Below are 20787 nucleotides of genomic sequence, written 5' to 3'. Positions count from 1 at the left end.
GCTCAGGCACGGTTCACTTAGCCGGCCCTGGCCCGGTTGGAGGAGGTGGCCCTGAGCGCAGTTCACTTGGGTTTTGGCGCAGTACGTTTGTAGTGTGAGTGCAAAATACGCCAAAGCTGAAACTGAAAGCGAGACGTGACTTTAAGGGACTGTTTCATATGGATTTATTAATCATTCTTACTGTTCAGTGAACGCAAACTGCCATAGTTTAATAGACGCAAACTCCTCACTGCACGACAGCTGCGCGCCTTCAGCAGACTTCCTCATTCCTGCAGCACGAGGGCTTTATGATTGTTTATGAGCGCCAAAAGTGGCGGATCTGTTCGGCGAAACATCTGACTGCGTGTCACTGCATCCCTAAGCACTGTTTGGTGAAATACTTGACTGCATGTCACTGCCTATCAAACGACTGAAACAATATAACTAGAGAAATCTCCACTGCGCTGCTGAGTGAGAGCGCTTCTCATTTTTCATTCATAAATTAAGTTTTGCATTATTTACAAACCAGCTAGAATAGTTGGTGTTTTTAAGATCATGCAGAATAAGTTAGTAAATGATTAATAAAGTATTCAATTTAATTTTTATAATTCTTATGTAGGTGTATACTAATAGTTAATTTGAATGTTATTAAATCAACTTCATCCAGTTTTGCGACCAAATATAAAGTGAGGACTATTTATGCTTTTTAAATCTCATTTTAAATCTTATGTTATAAATGACAATTAAAGGTTCAGTTATATTCTAAACAAGGAAAAAAAAAAAGAAAAGAAACAACTTTATTCATTTCTATTAATTTGAAGATACACAAATTAAACTGTTTCAAATGAAAAATAAATATTTGCAATCTTATTTAAAATAAAATTACTGTACAATTTCGACTTTGCTAAATAACATTCAAATGTTGTATCATAATCAGGGCTTTACATTAACAAATGTGGGTAGATTTCGGTTGTGGCGGGTTAGACAGCCACTCCCCCTAGCCACTTTGGCTGGCTGAGACTCATTATTAAATTGCCAGTGCTGGCTCGTCTTCACTACAGATTAGACTGCTAGTTTATCACCGTTTGTCTATAAGTGTACAAATGTGATCTTAGAATCGAGAAGCAGCACGACTGACAAAAACTGTTTTTTGCGAGAGCAAAGGAAAGCAGGTGAATCACTCATTGATGAGGGCTTCACTAGGTGCATTATCCATGTTGCAGGTAAATGGAGAGGAATTCAAGTGCATTTCAATCTTCATTGTTCTGAGACCGTGCAGATCACCTTGAAAACTCACCATTGCAGTGCTCCTAACATAGATATGTACCTGCAGAGGTTATCATCTGATGGTGTGATTTTGTTCAGGGTGTGCTTGCCTCCAAGTGCCTCAAAATAAACTAACTTAGTCATTAAAGCCTTCACCAGGTCGTGTATTACATGGATGTTTAGTCTCATGCTCCTCTAAAAGTGCAACAAACTACCTGTATTTCAATTCTCGTGTCCTGATAAAGTTTACCGTTTTAGTTACATTAATTTTTAGAGACAAGATAGACAAGACAATGTTAGCACCTGTCAGCTTTAATTGTGGGAAAAATGTGATAATTTTAAGCTTTTGTCAGCTAATTTCAGTTTCCGGATTTAAAATGATTTTTGGGGCAAGATCAAAATCGGCAACGTAGCGCAAAACTGCAAGTGCAAAGATGACATGACGGTCTCTCATTATGATTTATAGCTGAGTTTTCTTATCCTATTGAGAAGAGCTGCTTCTTAATAATTCATGACTGCACATGCTTTCCAAAGGCAAGGCAAGGCATACCTGTCAGTGTCAAGCTGTGAGATCCTACGTTGATGACTGGGTGAGACAGCGTCCACAGACCCATGGCACACAGTATTTAGCTGTTCATGAAGGGTCGTATGTGTTTGTTTCTATGATATACAGGATTTGTTCCATGTTTTTTTCCCGTGATGCTGTCATGGTCGACACAGCAAAGCTGTTAGTGTGGAGCAAGCATTTTTGTCGGGAGAGCGGTACGAAAATTGGAGAATGGTGGACATCGTCTTTTATCAGAAGTTTGCTTACATTTAGACACATCGCCGTGCTGCTTTGTTTGTCTAAATGCTCTAGATTACCAGCAGGGCTAATGTTTAAAATAGACAGGGCAAGAGACCTGCTACGCTGAGTCTGCATTCAGACTCGGGGATTGAGGGAAAAGTCCTCATTTATTGTGTTTGATTGGTATAAATTGTGGTTGTGTGTAAATTTAATTACAAATGACAAATGTAGCAGGGCATTAAATTACTGTTTATTTCTTTGGATTTTAACTTTGTAAACTATAAAATCATGTATCTTCTCACGGTTTGTGTCTCATTTTGTGAGCTAACTGACAACAGTTGTTCGCTTCTCACCTTCTCCCCTTTTCTGCTGACCACGCCCACTCCTGCCCTTTGCTCAACGCCCATTATGATGCATCTTTTGAAAAAATTCTGAGGTAGACTTAAACCGAAAGTGGGGGTTTCATGGCCCTTTAAGCACTGACTTGCACAATACATGCTGGTGTAAAATACAATGCAAAAATACCACTTTCTGGTCTGAGTTGATTTAAGTCACTTTATCTTACATAGATTTTTAACAGCCTTACATTTTTCCCTGTTCAATTTTGACAACCGTTCCGGAATTGCTCAAATCCTTATTTTTTCAGGACATATTATTGCTGCAGAGACCACCAAGCACTCTTTTTACAAACTCTTTCTCTGATAATGACTTACTGTTTTTAGCAATTTTTGTGAAATGTTACAAAGCTGGTCCTGGTAGCTGCATCGCTGTGTTGCTGCTTCAAGACCTGGAAGACTTGCTGTGATGATGAAACCTGTGTCTACCAAAATATCCTAAAGGAGATGGTCCAGCCTTCTGTTACTGGCCTCAAGTTAAAGCAAACTTGTATTTTGCTGCAGGACAATGATCCAAAGCACACCAGCAAGTCCACTTTAAATGGCTGAAGAAAAACAAAATGAAGACTTTGGAATAGTGGTGGCCTACTCATTCTGACCTGAATCCAATTGAAATGCTGTGGCATGACCTTAAAAAGGCAGATCATGCTCAACCCTTTAATGTGGCTGAATTTACAACAATTAAAAGATTCCTCCACAGCACTATAACACTTTTTGCTTCACTGCAGTTGTTGTTGCTAAGGTTGGCCCAATCATTTTTTTTAGGTTTAGAAGGCAACCACTTTTTCACACAGGGCTGTGTAGTTTTAGATTAAGTTTTTCCCTTAATAGTAAGAACCATAATTTTGAAACTGCAGGGTGGTTCACTTGTGTTATTTTTGTATAATATTAAAATCAGTTTGATGAGCTGAAACATTATACTGTAGTGTGACAAACGTACAAAAAATTAGAAATCAGTAATGGCCAAACACTTTTTCACATCTGTGTGTGTGTGTGTGTGTGTGTGTGTGTGTGTGTGTGTGTGTGTATATATATATATATATATATATACTGCATACATTTACTGGCCACTTTATTAGGTACACCTGTTCATCTTCTCGGTAACGCAAATGTCTAATCAGCCAATCGCATGGCTGCAACTCAATGCATTTAGGCATGCAGACATGGTTAAGATGATCTACTGCAGTTCAAACTGAGCATCAGAATGGACACAAAAGGTGATTTAAATGACTTTGAACTTGGCATGGTTGTTGGTGCCAGACCGGCTAGTGTGAGTATTTCAGAAACTGCTGATCCACTGGGATTGTTACACCTTACCATCTCTAGGGTTTACAGAGAATGGTTCGAAAAAGAGAAAATACACAGTGAGTGGCAGTTATGTAGACGCAAATGCCTTGTTAATGCCAGTGGTCAGGAGAATGGCCAGACTGGTTCCAGTGGATAAAAAGGCAACAGTTACTCAAATAACCACGCGTTACAACCAAAGTATACAAAAGAGCATCTCTGAATGCACAACGTGTCCAACCTTGAAACGAATGGACTACATCAGCAGAAGACCACACCAGTTGCCACTCCTGTCCAAGAACAGGAAACAGGCTACAATTCGCACAGGCTCACACACACAAACTTTGCCAGGTTTGATGAGTCTTGATTTCTGCAACGACATTCGGATGGTAGGGTCAGAATTTGGCATCAACAACATGAAAGCATGGATCCGTCCTGCTTTGTATCAACAGTTCAGGCTGCTGGTGGTGGTGTAATGGTGTAGGGTATATTTTCTTTTTACACTTTGGGCCCATTAGTACCAACTGAGCATCATGTCAATGCCACAGCCTACCTTACTATCATAGCTGACCATGTCTATCCCTTCATGACTACAGTGTACCCATCTTCTGATGGCTACTTCCAGCTGGATAATGCACAATATCATAAAGTGCAAATCATCTCAGATTGATGGTTTCTTGGTCTCCACAGTCGTTAGATCCCAATCCAATAGAGAACTTTTGGGATGTAATGGAATGGGAGATTTGCAACATGGATGTGTAACCAACAAATCTGCAGCAACTGCGTGATGCTATAATATCAACCAAGACTAAAATCTCTGCAATATATTTCCAGTACCTTGATGAATCTATGCCACAAAGGCAGTTCTGATGGCAAAATGGGGTCCAAAGGACTAGTACTAGTAAGGTGTAATTAATAAAGTGACCGGTGTGTGTGTATATATATATATATATATATATATATATATATATATATATATATATATATATATATAAAATGTAAACCTTTTCACTTTTTGTTAAAGTACTATTTGCAGACCCAAAGACCTAATATAAGCTAATATTTCTTCCAATGTTTAGATGGTTCCACCAAGAAGAAACAGGCAGAGCAACAGGCAGCTAGTGTTGCTCTTGATCGTCTATCGGGGATCTTCAACTGTGCTCCTGTATCAGACGATAAGCAGAACTTCAAAGGTGTTTTGAAGGAGTTTCTAGAGTCACTGGGTCACAGTTATCCCATCTACGATACTAAAGAGCATAAAGGTGAAATCAGGGAAGAACCTGGGACTAGCGGCATGACCCCAACACTTTCAAACTGTACGTACAGCTAGGAAATTACCAATATTACCAATCTACTTTGTCACTGAAATTTGGAAAATAACTTTTTAAATGATTTCTTAGTATCTATCAGTCAATCATCAGTGATGGAAAATGTTGAGTTTGAAAGCATCTCCACATCAGTGCAGCTCCCAATATGCCTAGAGTCAGTTAATGTTTCTCCAGACAGTTCTGTAGCCTCAATGAGGAAAAAGCCCAGGATTGATTGTCCAGGTAAAGACAATGTTCTTTTTGTAAATGGGCACAGTAACATAAAAATAAAAAAATATTTGCTTTATTTTTTTGCACTATACTCATACTTGTATGTGTTTATGTATTTTACAGAAATAAATGAGCTGCTTCGTGTATACAACCTGATGCCACATGTCGAGGTGGAGAACGTGAAGTGTGATCAGAGTTTTAAATGTACTGTGAAAATCAATTTGGAAGAGTTTACCTGTGCTAACAAGCAAGGTTATGACACCAAGAAAGAAGCCATTCGAAAAACTTACCTGTTGTTTGGCTGTGCAGTATCAATTCTGAATAATACAGGTATATTTGTCTATTTAAATTTGCTTATAGCTAGCTGTTCCTGAAAGGAATATTTTACCCAAAAATTACAGTTACATCAATGATTACATCTCACCCTTATGTTGTTTCAACCCCCTGGGACCCATGTTCATCTTCAGAACACAAATTAAGATGAAATTTGAGAGCATGCTGATCCTCCATAGTCCAGAGAGATACAAAAATGCCTCTGAACAGTCCATGTGTCTACAGTGGATAAACCAAAGAATTATTGTAGCTTGTTTATAATCTGACTGAACCACTGAAGGCATATGATCTGTTATAAAGATGTTTTTGATGGTCTACAGAGAGAGAGAGATCAGGGAGATGTTATCCAATATATCTTTATTTGTATTCTGAAAATGAACAAGGGTCTAAGGTGTTGACATGAAGGAGGGTGAGCAATAAATAATCTCAATTTCATTTTTGAGCCATTTAACTATTTAATGAAATGTATTTTTATGAATGACCCTTCAACTAATGCTTATTTCTTTGCCTTGAATTCAAGATGAAAAGACATCGATTGCTATGGTGAAGATGCGTTTTTCTCAGAATTCTCTTCCTCTCCCCCAGGAAGATGTTGAAGGTTCTTCAAAGTTTTACTGTTCACTAAAGAACATAAATTACACAGTTGACTATGACGGAGAAGGTTAGTATTTTTGTCTGATGTCACAATAACTGGTATTTATTTAAAAGTTTGGAATACATAACAATTTAGGAAAAAATTATGAGTAATGGATCTAAATCCAGCTCTTTAATTATATAACAAACATAAAGTGCTGCATTTAGAGTAGTTTCTGCTTGTTTTTCTTGACTTGTTGTGATGCAGTACAAAACCCACTGTTAGGAATACTCTCAACACTTTTCAGAGTTGGTGGATCTTTGTCCTTTTTTGTTTCATGACTGTCTGAGGTAACATAGTGCGGTGCATTTCAAGAAGAATCTGGTCTATCATTCAACTATGTTTCAAACAGTAATAGTATAGAAAATATGATCACATAAGAAACCATAGTTCTGGATTCAGTGTGTTAATCTTTTAATTTTTTGAAAAATACTCACTAGAAGCTTGTGATTCCATTTTTGTGTACTGCAGTGGAAAAACAAAAACGGACCATATCACTATAGCTTTAGGTCATCACATACATTTCAAATTGAAGCACACAGAGTTGTAAACAGCTCCAGATATTTACCCTTTGAAATATATACAGTTATCGGGATCAGGTTGCTACACAATACACAGTATGTGAGTTTGTAAGTGGAAATTGGGGCTAAAATTGTGCAGTGTGAACTACATTAGAAGTTGATGTGTACAAGTCTCAACACCACTATTACCAAATTGAACCTTATCAGAGGCATTCATTGAAGGATCCTGAGTTTCAGATCTAAGAGGACCATTAAAAGCCAGACAGCGGCAAAGGGGATAGAATCACCAAGAGGCGACACTCTAGTGCAATATGGGAAACAGCCACTAGATGGCGTGGTGGCCATTTTGGAATGAAAAATCCAAGAGAACAACAGCACAATATAAGTCTATAAAATAAACTAAAGTGCTGATGATTGTGATAGAAAGTGTTGTATTGTCGTCTTTCAGGTTGTATCTCAGCTTTAATGCACTTTTTAAATAAATAAATAAAAAACAAAGCAGCTGCTTGCCATCACAACAGCAATACGATCCAATGGACAGCCATTCGCTTTCACTCCAAAATATCGGAATCCAGGGCAGTGGCTGGGAGCTGCTGTTGCAATAGAACGTTCTATTGAGTGTCGCCTCTTGGTTATTCTAAGCCCTTTGACAGTGGAATGATATGTCAATTACTCTGGCATATGTTTTATGCGGCAGACTCATAAAATACTTTATTCAATACATTTCATAAAGTTTATTTATAAAATCTCAATGGAAGACTTAAATGTAGATAATGTGATAAAAAATGTAATTCAAGATAGCCTTATGTGGGGAGTCACAGCGGTGCAGTGGGTAGCATGTTCGCCTCACAACCAACAAGTCACTGGTTCGAGCCCCGGCTGGGTCAGTTGGCATTTCTGTGTGGAGTTTGCATGTTCTCCATATGTTCGCGTGAGTTTCCTCTGGGTGCTCTGGTTTCCCCCACAGTCCAACAACATGTGGTACAAGTGAATTGAATAAGCTAAATTGGCCATAGTGTATGTGTATGAATGCAAGAGTGTATGGGTGTTTCGCAGTGTTGGGTTGCGGCTGGAAGGGCATCCACTGCGTAAGACATATTTTGGATAAGTTGGTGGTTCATTTCGCTGTGGTAATCCCTGATTAATAAAGAGATTAACCTCAAAAGAAAATGAATGAATAAATGAGTCTTATGTGAATGACCATGGCTGGTCTAGTAATTATAGAATTCTGGTAGATCCGGTGTTAAATGCCATTGGAAATAAGAGGTAAAACAAAAAATAGGTGTGCAACATAACCAGTGACCATAGAAACAAAGACAGAACCTAAATGAAATTAAGGCAATTTAAAAGCAAAAAGAAATTGGAAAAAAACACAAGGACTGAAGAAAACAGCAAAACATCTAAATAAATGTCTATGGAACAGAAATCTGACATTGGTTTAGTAAGTATTGCAAAAGGATGCATTTTAGCCGATTAAAATTTAAATAAATCTAATTTATTTTGTTTGCAAAAAAATAATAAATCCTGCTTATTTGAGCTTAGTACGCAGCACAACTGTTTTATTTATTTATTTATTTATTTATTTATTTTTAATTCTAAATCTTTTTCATTGTTAAATTAAAAGCACATCTTTATTGCATAGCAGGCATATACTCTGTAAGTGTGCCACAAATATATAACCTTAACGCATTAACCACATTAAACATGACATGGTTCTTTTTAGGGTCCTCAGAGGATGAAGCCAAGTTGCTTGCTCTCCAGAAAGCCTTACGTTTTCTATCACCACTTTTTAATTATCCTTCCCTACCTGGAGCTGATCATCCTGAAGAGGTTCTGAATCAGTTGAGCTCTATCCTAAAGGGAGCCAGTCAGAAAGATCCTGTTGTTTCCCTGGTTGTTATGAACAAGGCCTGTGTCCAGCTGTCTTTCTGTGACTATACAATGAAGTGCACATGCCAAAGTACGAAGAAAGCAGCTCGAAATCATCTCAGTGCACGAATACTGGGACTGCTAGGGATAGAAACAGGTCAGAGCAATAGAATTTCAACAAGTTTGTCTTTTTTAAAGCTTATTTTTTTATTTTAATTCAGTGATTTCAATTCTGTTCTGTAATTCATGCAGATGCAAACAACGCAAATTTGAAAAACCAATTGGATGTGTGGTTCACAAAGAATAGCCCGCCAAAACCAGTGTTTGAGGACACAGAAGTGACTGGAGCAAAGGCTACTTTCTCTGTTCAAATAACCAGCTGCAGTCCAGGTAAGCATTCTTACATGTCACGGACACTTCCAAAACAATGAATATTTATTACAATTTCATTGTATATAAATACTTAATTACTAATAAGGTACTTTTCTCAAAAAATACATATTTATTACCATCCTCTGAAAAAAAAAGTGTTCTCACAAAGTGTCTTGTGTGAACACAAAAATGAAGCATTACAATATACTTTATATGGTCAGGACTGGATTAAGAACATATTGAGCCCTGTGGTTATTGCAAATCTAAGGGCCCTATTTATTTTATTGCCTCACAAAGGTAATAATAAAATAGAATAATGGCTTTTAAAGATATATATATATATATATATATATATATATATATATATATATATATATATATATATATATATATATATATATATATATTTTATTATTATTATTATTATTACCTTTGTGTACCTTTTATTGTTACCTTTGTTAAAATAATCGTAGTCATGTTAAATCCCACACAATTAGAGGTTGCAGGAACAGTTAGAAATGTAGACAGCAGAGCCTTACATTTCTGCAATTGAAATATTCTCTCTTTATTTTGAGCACACTGAAGAAAAGAAAAAGAGGATTATCTGAATGGACTGTGATTTTACTTTTTAATAAGACAAAAAGTACCAATGCAGCAAACGCATTGCTTTAAACTTTCATTAATCTGTATATACGGCATGTAAAACTCTGGGGTCGGGAAGTTCTCTGAAGATAACATTATCCTACAAAAATATTTTTATGTTTTTTAAAGGTAAGTGAAGGTTATACAGTGTGTTGTTAAAAAAAAAAAGTAAACACCGCCCCTGCAAGTTCTAGAAGAAATCAAGCCTCAGTCAGGTCAGAAAAATTCATGCTAAAGTAACTCAAAAGTAATGTAACGCATTACCTACTATAAAAAGTAACTACTCTAAGTAACGCGACTAGTTACTTTTTTGTGGAGCAACTTAATAATGTAATGCATAATTTTCTAAACTAACTTTTCCCAAAACTTGTTGTGTAGACTTTTTTATTTGTTTGCACAAGAGAGCGCGACCGGGACATCGGTTCAGATACGAGTCCATCAAACAGCAGGATTTTGCATTTCCTAGCTTTTCTTACTGCACGTTATCAACAGATATTGTTTGATTTTTTTTGTTCTATAATGCACTTGGTTAGCCTACATTTGACTGGACCGTTATCGTGGTTGAGCCGAAATAAAGAACTGTCTTGGGAAATAAGGGACTTTGCTGGAAAAAAAACAAAAAAACAGATGCCTGGTCACTCTTACTGGAGACTAAAACAGAGCTATTTGAAATACGGTTTGAGCTACAACCACTCCTAGCCATAATTTAGCAGCGTCACTGTTTTTTAACATTAGTGAGCTTAAAGGAACTCTTCATATTATCGGAATGCGAAAGCATAACACAAATAGTTGTTTTCTGTGTCATCCCTCAAATTAATTCCTTAGCTAATCAAGGAACCCTTTTTTATGGGCCCTGGGCTTCAGCCCAACCTAGCCCTTATGTTAATCCAGCCCTGTATATAGTGTATATACTTTATATTTTATATTCTATAAACTTAATTTTTTGCTATATACATATTTTCATTATACTTTATTTCCTATGTTTCCTTAGGAGGTTTATATATTTACTATTTGCTCTACAAGGTTGTACTTATTGGATCATAAAACGTCAAAACAGTAATAGCGTTGTGAAATGTAATTCCTTCCTGTGATTTCAAAGCTGCATTTTCAGCATCACATGATGCTTCAGAAATTACTGTAACATGCTTATTTGCTACTCAAAAATATTATTATTATCATCATCATCATCACTATTATCATGGTTATTATTATTGTTGTTGTTGTTGTTGTTGTTGTTGTTGAAAAGATGATCATCATGGAAAGACTTCAACCATGTTTTGTTCAAGATTCATAAACAAAGTTCAACAGAACAGAAGTCACTCTTATTTTAACATTACAAATGTACTGTAATAACTGTCACCTTTGATCAATTTAATGTGCATCTGCTGATAATAAAGTATAAAATCTTATTGAACCCCTAAAATTAAATTATATTTGATTAATATTAAAAACCTGTCCCACTTAAATTGTCGCTTATACCTGTGAACTTACATGGTAACTAGATGTGTAAGTAGGTTGTATTTACAGCGTATTTAAACACTGGTACATAGTATTTACTTGTGGAATACTGGTGTAACTACACACATGTAACAACACAGTATGTGTATGTTGAAATGTGAAACAGGACATTAATAACACAATCTTTGATAAACTACACCTTTAATGCGAATTACTGATGTGATTCTAAAATTTACCCTAAAACTACATATAAACATAAGGCATTTGTATATTTCTATATACCTTTATACTTTTTTTTGCCAGAGATTTGCTTTTTTTAAACACTTGTAGGTTTTATATATTACACAGTAATTTGTGACCTTTTTACACTTTATATTGAGTGGACAGCTCCTGAGGATTGACCCTGTAATTACACTGGCATCACAAGGTGAAACCTTCTAATGCAGTGTTAGTTCTGCCATTCTTATTCTAATACAGTGTTCAGAAGTGCATGGTATGCAAACATGTGTGGAAGTTGGAAAAACACTTGCCCATGTTGTAGTTACACAATACACTTATGTAATTTTTGTTACAGATGTGTACTTTTTTAGTGTTACACATTTGAACTTGCACATACTCTGGTGTGTTGTTACGTGTGTATTTACACCAGTTTTACACAAGTAAATACTATGTACCAGTGTGTACATACACAGTAGTTTCATACTACCTACACATCTTGTTACCATGTAAGTTCACAGGTATAAGCGACACTTAATATAAAGTGGGACCTAATAACCATTGAAAACAATTTTTCTAACCAGTAAACTAGTTCAGGTCCTCAACTGTAAAGTGTGTACTGCTGCTTACGTTGACAGTGTTTGTATAGGATATTAAATATTAAATATTTAAACATTGCACTTAAATAAAATATGATTGTTTGATTTCTAGACTGGGAGGACAGTTGGGAAACTGCAAAGATGAAACTTCTTGAAGTGCTGAAGAACAGATTTCAGTTTCTGGATGAAAAGAACTACTGAAATCCATGCAAGATGAAAAAAACACTGTTTGTTGGAAAAATCTACTGTAACTTGACTTGGTTGAGGTGCTTAACGCTGGTTACAATTGGAACATATATACGATTATATTTTAAAAACAATAATATACAGTATGAACATTTAGGCAGTACGTTTACTGTACATGTATTCTTGTTATTGGACATGGTAGTGGGATTTAAATCAACAAAAATGTTACTGAATTAAAGTATTTTAAAGGTATACCAATTAATAAACAAGGTGAGTTGTCAAAGATGTAAAACATGAAATAATTAAATTATTGAGAGATTTTTAACTATTATAACAACTAAACGTAGGAAACAGAGTAAATAGGAAGGATAAAAAGATTTCTTGGATTCAAAAAGTCAGTAAATCACTGCATTAAACCCATTTGAATCAACTAGAATATATTAATAACACATTCAGTATAACTGGATTGAGAACAAATGCTTAATTTATTTTTCCAAATTGTACTTGATGTCATGTTGTATTTGCTGAAAAGCTACTTGTCATAGTTTCCAAATAGAGTAGTATTATAATCTATTAATTTGAAGAAAAACACTACTCTTCATAACCATTTGGCTGATCTTACATAATTATTATGGATCATCAGCATTTATTTATGGTGGATTCTCATGGCCATTTTATTATTATTGAGATTTTGCTGAGGTTTGTACATTTTGAAAGCTGTTTACAAAAAGAAAGTTTACAAAAACTAAATTGTGACCAAATTTGCAATTTAATAATGATGTATGTATTTATTAATTTATTATACTGTTCTTCGGTAGTTTTGCATTGCAATTGTTGGATGAATGGTACATTATAACATGTTTTCTGTATTCCCTACATTTAAAATAAAATGATCCCTCAAATCAGTATTTGATGTGCACATTTTAATTTATATAAGCTGCCAAACAATATGCTGGATAACATCTAACAGGTAAGTTATCAAAATAAAATAAACCTCTTAATTTTGGAAAAATGGCAGCATATATTACATGTAACAAGTAATTACAAATATATTTAGAATACTGGTTCAAAAAGGAGATGCTACCTTCCATGCGTAGTTAAATTATGGCCAGTTTTGATTCATCAGACAGCATTAAATACAATGAAAAACTTGCTTTTTACCACAACCTATGCAAAAAGACTCACTATGTAACGTAACAGTAAGGCGTTAATATGTGAACTGAACACTAGGTGGCATTGAAACGCTAGTCTGAAAGTTGTATATGGGGAGAGAAGGAATGCATCTCAGGTTTTTTTTCCAGGGTCGGGATGTTCTTTCTGGACATTCTTAACACCTAGTTCTTGCCAACTTCATACAGTATTGTCTTTTGCTTATTCATCTATTATAGCTTTTACCATTGAGAGGAAATTGTTAATGTGCAAACACGTTTTACACATTTTATATTTGAATGGAATGGAAAATTGTACAATTAATTATGAATTCCATACATGATATGCAAGTTAAAGGCACTGTAGGATACACCGTGTCCATGTGGCTGTTTATGACGATGTGTGTTTTTTTATACTTGTTTTGTTTTTGTGTTGTTCCTGCATGCTAAATGTGACACTCGTATGTGACCGTTTTATATAATTATTGTTAATAATAATAATTTTCTAATTATATATGCTTCTGTTCATTCGATAAAATAAGGATTTAAAAAAAATATTGTGTAAAGAAGATTTACAAAGAGTTGCTGTGTGCTGGCTTTGATTGCTAACACATCAGTGTTACATTATTTATATAGATTTATATCAAATTTACAGATATATATATATATATATATATATATATATATATATATATATATATATATATATATATATATATATATATATAATTAATTAATTCATTTTAATTTCGGCTAATTACTTTATTAATCTAGAGTCGCCACAGCAGATTGAACCACCAACTTATCCAGCATATGTTTTACGCAGCGGATGCCTTCTAGCTGCAACCCATCACTGGGAAACATACACACTCATTCACACACATACACTACGGACAATTTAGCCTACCCAATTTACCTGTACTACATGTATTTGGACTGTAGGGGAAACCGGAACGCCTGGAGGAAACCCATGCGAACACGGGGAGAACATACAAACTCCACACAGAAATGCCAACTGATGCAGCCAAGGCTCGAACCAGCGACCTTCTTGCTGTTGGGCGATCGTGCAACTCACTGCGCCACCATGACGCCCTCATATAAAATTGTAGATTTTACTCAGATTCATTTGGTAATTTAGTCTTTTTTGTTAAGTTATTTTTAAGACAATATTTTTATATATATATATATATATATTTTTTTTTTTTTCTGATATACATTATAGTGCTAAGAATTCCAGGTGGAATAGCTCTATTTGGAACAACTTCATTAGGTAAGAATGATTGGGATCATTTTGTAGGGTAGCGAATCTGCATAAAATATAATAAGCATATTATATGCATAAATAAAATCAATAGAGAAAAAAGAACAAAAAAAACAAAACAAAAATACACAGCCCACTTTATTATGTACACTTTTCTAGTCCCAGGTTGGACCCCCTTTTCCTCAGAGATTTTAGTCCATAATGACATGATAGTATCACACAGGTTTGTCGGCAGCACATCTATGATGTGAATCTCACATTCCACTACATCTCTCCATCCCAAAAGTGCTCTATTGGATTGAGATCTAGTGACTGTGGAGGCCATTTGAGTACAGTGAACTCATTCAAGAAATCAGTCTTAGATGATTCACACTTTATAATAGGGCGTGTTATCCTGCTGGAGGTAGCATCAGAAGATGGGTACACTCAGCAACAATAATCCGGCAGTCTGTGGCATTGACATGATGCTCAATTAATACCAATAGGCTTTAAGCTTGAATCGTTGATACAACAGGATGGATCCATGCTTTCATGTAGTTGACGCCAAATTCTGACCCTACCATCTGAATGTCCCAGCAGAAATCAAGACTCATCAGACCAGGCAACGTATTTTCAATCTTTTATTGTCCAATTTTGTTGAGCTTGTGCAAATTGTAGCCTCAGTTTCCTGTTCTTAGCTGACAGGAGTGGAGCCCGGTGTGGTCTTCTGCTGCTGTAGCCCATTCGCCTCACGTTTTAATGTGTTGTGCGTTCAGAGATGTCAACTCAATCTCATGGCAATTCGTAACTTTTTAATTTAGTAGCTAATTTGTATGAATTCGTATGAGCTAATTCATACAATTTTGAATGATTTGCTCATCACCCAATGACGGTTGGTTTAGGGGTGGGGTTGGGTTGGGTGCCACGCCTCCTTTTAAAATCGATTGAGCTCATACTTAATTGCCACTAAACTGACAAAACATAAAATACTTACGTTTTCTCAGGTTGGAGATGCTCTTCTGCATACCTCGGTTGTAACGAGTGGTTATTTAAGTTGTCTTTCTATCAGCTTGAACTAGTCTGGACATTCTCCTCTTACCTCTGGCACCAACAAGGCATTTGCACCCACAAATCTATACATGGGCTGTCACTGTGGTGGTACCTTTTTAAAAAGTACAACTTTGTACTTGAAGGTTCCATATTGGTACCTCAAAAGTAAATATTACTACCTACAAATTTTAAAAGGAACATTTTTGTACTTTTTAGGTACCAGTATGTACCCTTGAGGTATTATTATGGACCTTTTAGATACAAATTTGTACCTTTTGAAAAGGTACCACCCCAGTGACATCCCGTGTACCTTTATTTCTAAGAGTGTGCAGTCACTCCACAAATCTCTTGTACTGTGAACTGTCGCTCCTGATCATATATAATCCTGACTAAGCATTGCATATCTTGCTATGTGACTATTGTCACAAATAGAAGTGCAACATGTTCAATGTGGAAACATATTTTGCAGCTTGCATATTTCTAACAGCTTCTATGTTGTTTGTTTGTTTGTTTGTTACAATACATAAAACTATCATATGTCAGAACACACAGAAAAATCTAATTATTCTGGTATACTGACAATATTTGTGGTCTCCTTTCACTTTGGTTATGAGCAGCTTTATATAGCTAAATATAATTTTGCAATCGACATAAAAAAAAATAAAAATCAAGAGGATTAGTATAAATTCACAGAGCGTTTTGTGGTGAACCATTCTACTAAATGTTCTATTATGTGTATAGTAATGCACCGAAGCTTTGTTTTTTTTCATCTCTGATGTTCTGCCATTGCAGATTTTGCACCTTCCAAGACATGAAGCTGTGAAACAGACCTCCGATCTAGTTCATCTTTTTTTTTTTTTTTTTTTTATGGGGCCATAGCACTCTCAGGGTGGGCTGACTACTTCGGGAGGAGGGCCAAGCTCAAGATTAGATCCAAACCTGGTGGATACATACCCTGGCCTACCATATACAGTAAATTCTCTGCACAACTCATAAAAGATCTGCAAAACTGATATATTCTACAGTAACAATATACACCTTTGTCACACTCCATTTATTTTAGTCTAGCTCTACCCCCTGTTACTGTTACATAAGAATGTGCAATCTAACCACAGTCCTTAATCTGTCTGTGGTGCCAAAAACCGTTGAAGTGTGCAATTTTCATGTTTTGCATGCAGAGAAGGAGAACTTGCTTTGGTCTTTAATTCCCTTCCATGTGTGGGTAACAAAATCAGATAAATACTGACAGGAATGCACTATTAGGCTTTTAGAAATGCCAAAACGCCTTCTTTTAAAGGAAAAAAAACTGTTATTGTATTTGAAAGGAAATATTAAAGCTGTAGGAATGGGTTTGAATGTGTGAAAACATGCCGAGGGATGAAAGGAAGAAACAGGCAGGTGGTCCCATGCAAATGCCAGAGGTACTTGCTCCCACCCTGTCATGTAGTCTAAACGTTTGTGTCTGAAAAGTTAATCCACCTGACATTACAGAAACTGTCTACTTCAGTGGATTTACTATCCATAACAGCAATCATATCGCGTTACCGTAAGAAGGACGGCTGTGTTTTTACAACTGTTCAAACACAAGAATGAATATCAAGTGTGTTTCTTGGTGCTGAGCTGAGCATATTCTTAGAACATGATCATTTTATTGGGAATATGGGGAAGTTGGATGATTTTTAGGAGCACCCTCATTCATGTAAAAATATTGTAAAGACTGAAACTATATATTCTGTAAATAATTTCATATACTGCACACACTGGGCATTTACAATCTATGCCAACAGTTTTAGTCTAAAAAGGCTTCTATTCTTTAAAGAGCAAATGGGACGTTGTGAAATGAGATTCTGTAGCTTATGGAGGGTCGATTTTGTCACATAGCAACAGTGGTGGAAAAAGTACTGAAAAATTATACACAAGTAAAAGAACCATTACTTGCCCAAAAATGTAGTTCAAGTAATGTAAAAGTGTCTGTTGTAAATATTTCTACAAAGTTTGAGTAAAAAGTACCCACTTTAGTCGGCGCAATAGCCTAGTGGTTAGCGCGCCGACATATGGTGCAATAGCATGTCAGGGTGTCGTGAGTTTGAATCCCGGCTCGACGACATTTCCCTACCCCCTCTCTCTTTCTCCCACTTCGCTTCCTGTCTCAATACTGTCCTATCTAATAAAGGCAAAAAGGCCAAAAATAAATCTTGAAAAAAAAAAAAAGTACCCACTTTAAAACTAGGGTAACATTTTATTTTTATGGTCCATTTGAGTATCAGTAGACTGTCTGCTTAATCTGTTGATACTGCTGCTAAACAGATATCTGACTATAAGAAACTTTGCAGGTACATTTCAACTTACCCTAACTTCAACCTAACCTAAACCTAACAGTCTACTTATAATCCAATGATAATTAGTTGCAATGTAACTTAAATTCAACAAACGGACCATTAAAATAAAACATGACCAAAGTACTTAAGAGTAGTGAGTATTAGGCTGTATTATGTGCTGGTGTGTGTAAACGTAACATTCTGTAGTACATGTAGTTTTTGTTTAGGGGGGCTTTCACACCTGTGAATTGATTAATTTGTTCCGAAACAGGGATTAAAATTGTTACATTGTTGCTCTTTGTTCTTGGTGCGGTTCTCTTTCACACAGCAAAGTTTCTAAACGGACCAAAAGACCTAAAAGAAGTCACGTGGGAGTAAACACTTCTCACATTAGTCAGAGTTTCAGGGTTTATTTTGCAGAGCCCCACTCAGCTGTCATGTGTCCTTTTTTAATTCATGACGATGAGCAATAAGACATTATAAGCGAAAAGCTGAACTTTAATTTTAAATGGTGACACCCAATGACATCTTCACTAAATAAAAATAAAAAGAGATAAGACCTTCTCATACATAGCAATTATGCATTATAGAGAGAAATAACTGAAAGGCTAAACCAAGGCTGCTGTTCAGTCAATTTTCCCAATGGATAAACAGCTCTCGTTAATAGATAACATGCTTTCACTTTCTTATTTGACATGAAATTGTCATTTACCGTAAGAATGACATCCCGCCCTACTCATAATTTTGTCTTTATATAGCCATATATGCCTATTATATAACCATAATACACTGTGATATAGCCTGGTTCGGATCATATTGCTTTCTCACTACAATGGATCTGCTTCAGAGTTTGTTTCAATTGAGTCGAGGCCACCTCATTCAGGCGATCTCGGACTGATTGATTTGGATCCAAGCGTGATTGCTAGATTCACATACGCCAAACGAAACACGCTTACTGGGGAGAGGCGTCAGGTTCCAAAACAAAAGTCTAAGTGTGAAAGCACACTAAGACTATTTGGCAATTTTATCTAAACTGTCTCTGGGTCAGTGTGTGTAAAATTTTTGGCCATCTCCTTGGACACTTTTAATGCTTTTAAACAGTTTGACGCATTTATATAGCTACCATGTCTTGAGGTTGTTCAGTATGATGCGATTTACTTTCGATGTGCGATTTGATTGGACAAGAATTGCAGGACTGATTTTTCTACTCACTGTAAAAAAATCATAAAAAAGGTCAAATGACTGGCAGCTACGGCTGCCAAACAAAAACCATAAAATTACAGTAAAATTTATTTGCTGAAATAAAGTGCAAAAAATGATAAATCTACAGATATTTTCATTAAAATGTTTACAGAAAAACACTGTTATTTTACAGACTTTTTCTAGATTATTATGATCGAACACCATCAGTAAAGTGAATGCACTAAAAGTTCAAGAAAAAACAATGTTATTTAAAAGATTTTCCCTAAATCATTACAATTAAACACCTTTAATAAAATGCCAAGACATGCTTATGGTCGTAATTTAAGTTTTATTTTGGATCAAAAAAACAACAAATGAGATACAACTGAATAAATTCTCAAAACTGTAAGATTAGTTACATTTTATTGAAGAGTATACCTGTAAAACATGTAGAGGTCTAAGTTATAAGGAATGATTCATGAATCTTAAATGAAATGGAACTGTAACGTGAAGGGGACCCTGACAAAGAAGTGCAGATCCAAATGCAGATTTATTACACAGAGATGGTCAGGTAAGCCACAATTAACACAAGGGCGACCTGCAAACAGATGTATGCAGGGAATCCAGAGTCATGGTAAAATAACAAGCAAATGATCAGTCCCAGCAACAAACAACATAAACAATTAACTAACAAAGCAAGGCAAGGCAAAAGAAGAGAAAGCTGTCATAATGTTCACAGTGACAGTATAACAAGACTAAGCAATTGGTACATGCGTCTGTGCTGCTTTTAAAGTCCATGTAATCAGTTTATAACGATCCTCCGACTGCGTGTGTGTGCAATCAGCAGAATCTGAAACAGGTTCATGTGAGCGCTCTTAGTGTGTAACTTTATTGTACGGATTAGATTGTAATAATCTAGCAAATATCTGTAAAAAAAAAAAAAAAACTGTGTTTTTCTGTGAACATTTTTAATGAAAATATCTGTGGATTTCTTATTTTTTGCCCATTTGTTTCAACAAAGAATTTTTTACCTTAATTTTATGGGTTTTGTTTGGCAGCCATAGCTGCCAGTCATTTGACCTTTTTTTTTTACAATCTTTTTTTTCTTTTAATTTACAGAGCATGTAATTACAATTTTTTGATGGTGTTCCATCATAATAATCTAGGAAAAGTCTGTAAAATAACAGTGTTTCTCTGTAAAACTGTTATTGTGTAACTTTATTAAATGGATTTGATTGTAATAATCTTGAAAATACCTGTAAAATAACAGTGTTTTTCTGTCAACATTTTAATGAAAATATCTGTAGATTTATTATTTTTTGCACTTTATTCCAACAAAGAAATTTTACTGTCATTGTATAGTTTTTGTTTGGCAGCCGTAGCTGCCAGTCATTTGACCTTTTTTTTTTTTTTTTTTTTTACAAACTTTTTATTTTTTATTTTACAGAGCAAGTAATTACAATTTTTTGATGGTGTTCGATTTTAATAATCTAGGAAAAGTCTGTGAAATAACAGTGTTTCCCTGTAAAACTGTTTTTGTGTAACTTTATTAAATGGATTTGATTGTAATAATCTTGGAAAAACCTGTAAAATAACAGTGTTTTTCTGTAAACATTTTAATGAAAATATCTGTAGATTTATCATTTTTTGCACTTTATTCCAACAAAGAAATTTTACCGACATTTTATGGTTTTTGTTTGGCAGCCGTAGCTGCCACTCATTTGACCTTTTTTTTATGATTTTTTTTTACAGTGTGTGGCAACCCCTGAT

The 20787-nt window shown here is 35.3% G+C and overlaps 1 protein-coding gene and 1 long non-coding RNA gene across 4 annotated transcripts in view; both read left to right on the top strand.

The window, feature by feature from the left end:
• Positions 1-12987, top strand: part of si:ch211-91p5.3 — a 38497-nt gene extending 25510 nt beyond the window's left edge. The window contains exons 14-20 of one of the 3 annotated variants that reach the window (XM_087312430.1): positions 4791-5027; positions 5112-5261; positions 5373-5579; positions 6103-6243; positions 8461-8763; positions 8859-8996; positions 12006-12987. In XM_087312430.1, the coding sequence (XP_087168556.1) occupies positions 4791-5027; positions 5112-5261; positions 5373-5579; positions 6103-6243; positions 8461-8763; positions 8859-8996; positions 12006-12094 (1265 nt within the window). In that variant the 3' untranslated portion in view covers positions 12095-12987. Of the gene's footprint in view, positions 1-1202; positions 2334-4790; positions 5028-5111; positions 5262-5372; positions 5580-6102; positions 6244-6974; positions 7164-8460; positions 8764-8858; positions 8997-12005 lie in introns of those variants that run through there. The other 2 variants (XM_087312431.1, XM_087312432.1) reach the window with 2 other exon arrangements.
• Positions 12988-14449: 1462 nt separating this feature from the next.
• LOC147837859 (uncharacterized) lies at positions 14450-18128 on the top strand. The gene is made up of 3 exons (XR_015526635.1): positions 14450-14497; positions 16310-17467; positions 17561-18128. It is a non-coding gene; the product is annotated as an uncharacterized LOC147837859 (long non-coding RNA).
• Positions 18129-20787: the final 2659 nt, after the last annotated feature.

Source organism: Danio rerio, chromosome 25 (genome assembly GCF_052040795.2).
Source record: "Danio rerio strain M-AB ecotype USA chromosome 25, GRCz13ab, whole genome shotgun sequence".
NCBI lineage: Eukaryota > Metazoa > Chordata > Actinopteri > Cypriniformes > Danionidae > Danio > Danio rerio.
The sequence above is the reverse complement of the archived record's forward strand: the minus strand, read 5'-3'. Positions and strand labels throughout refer to the sequence as shown.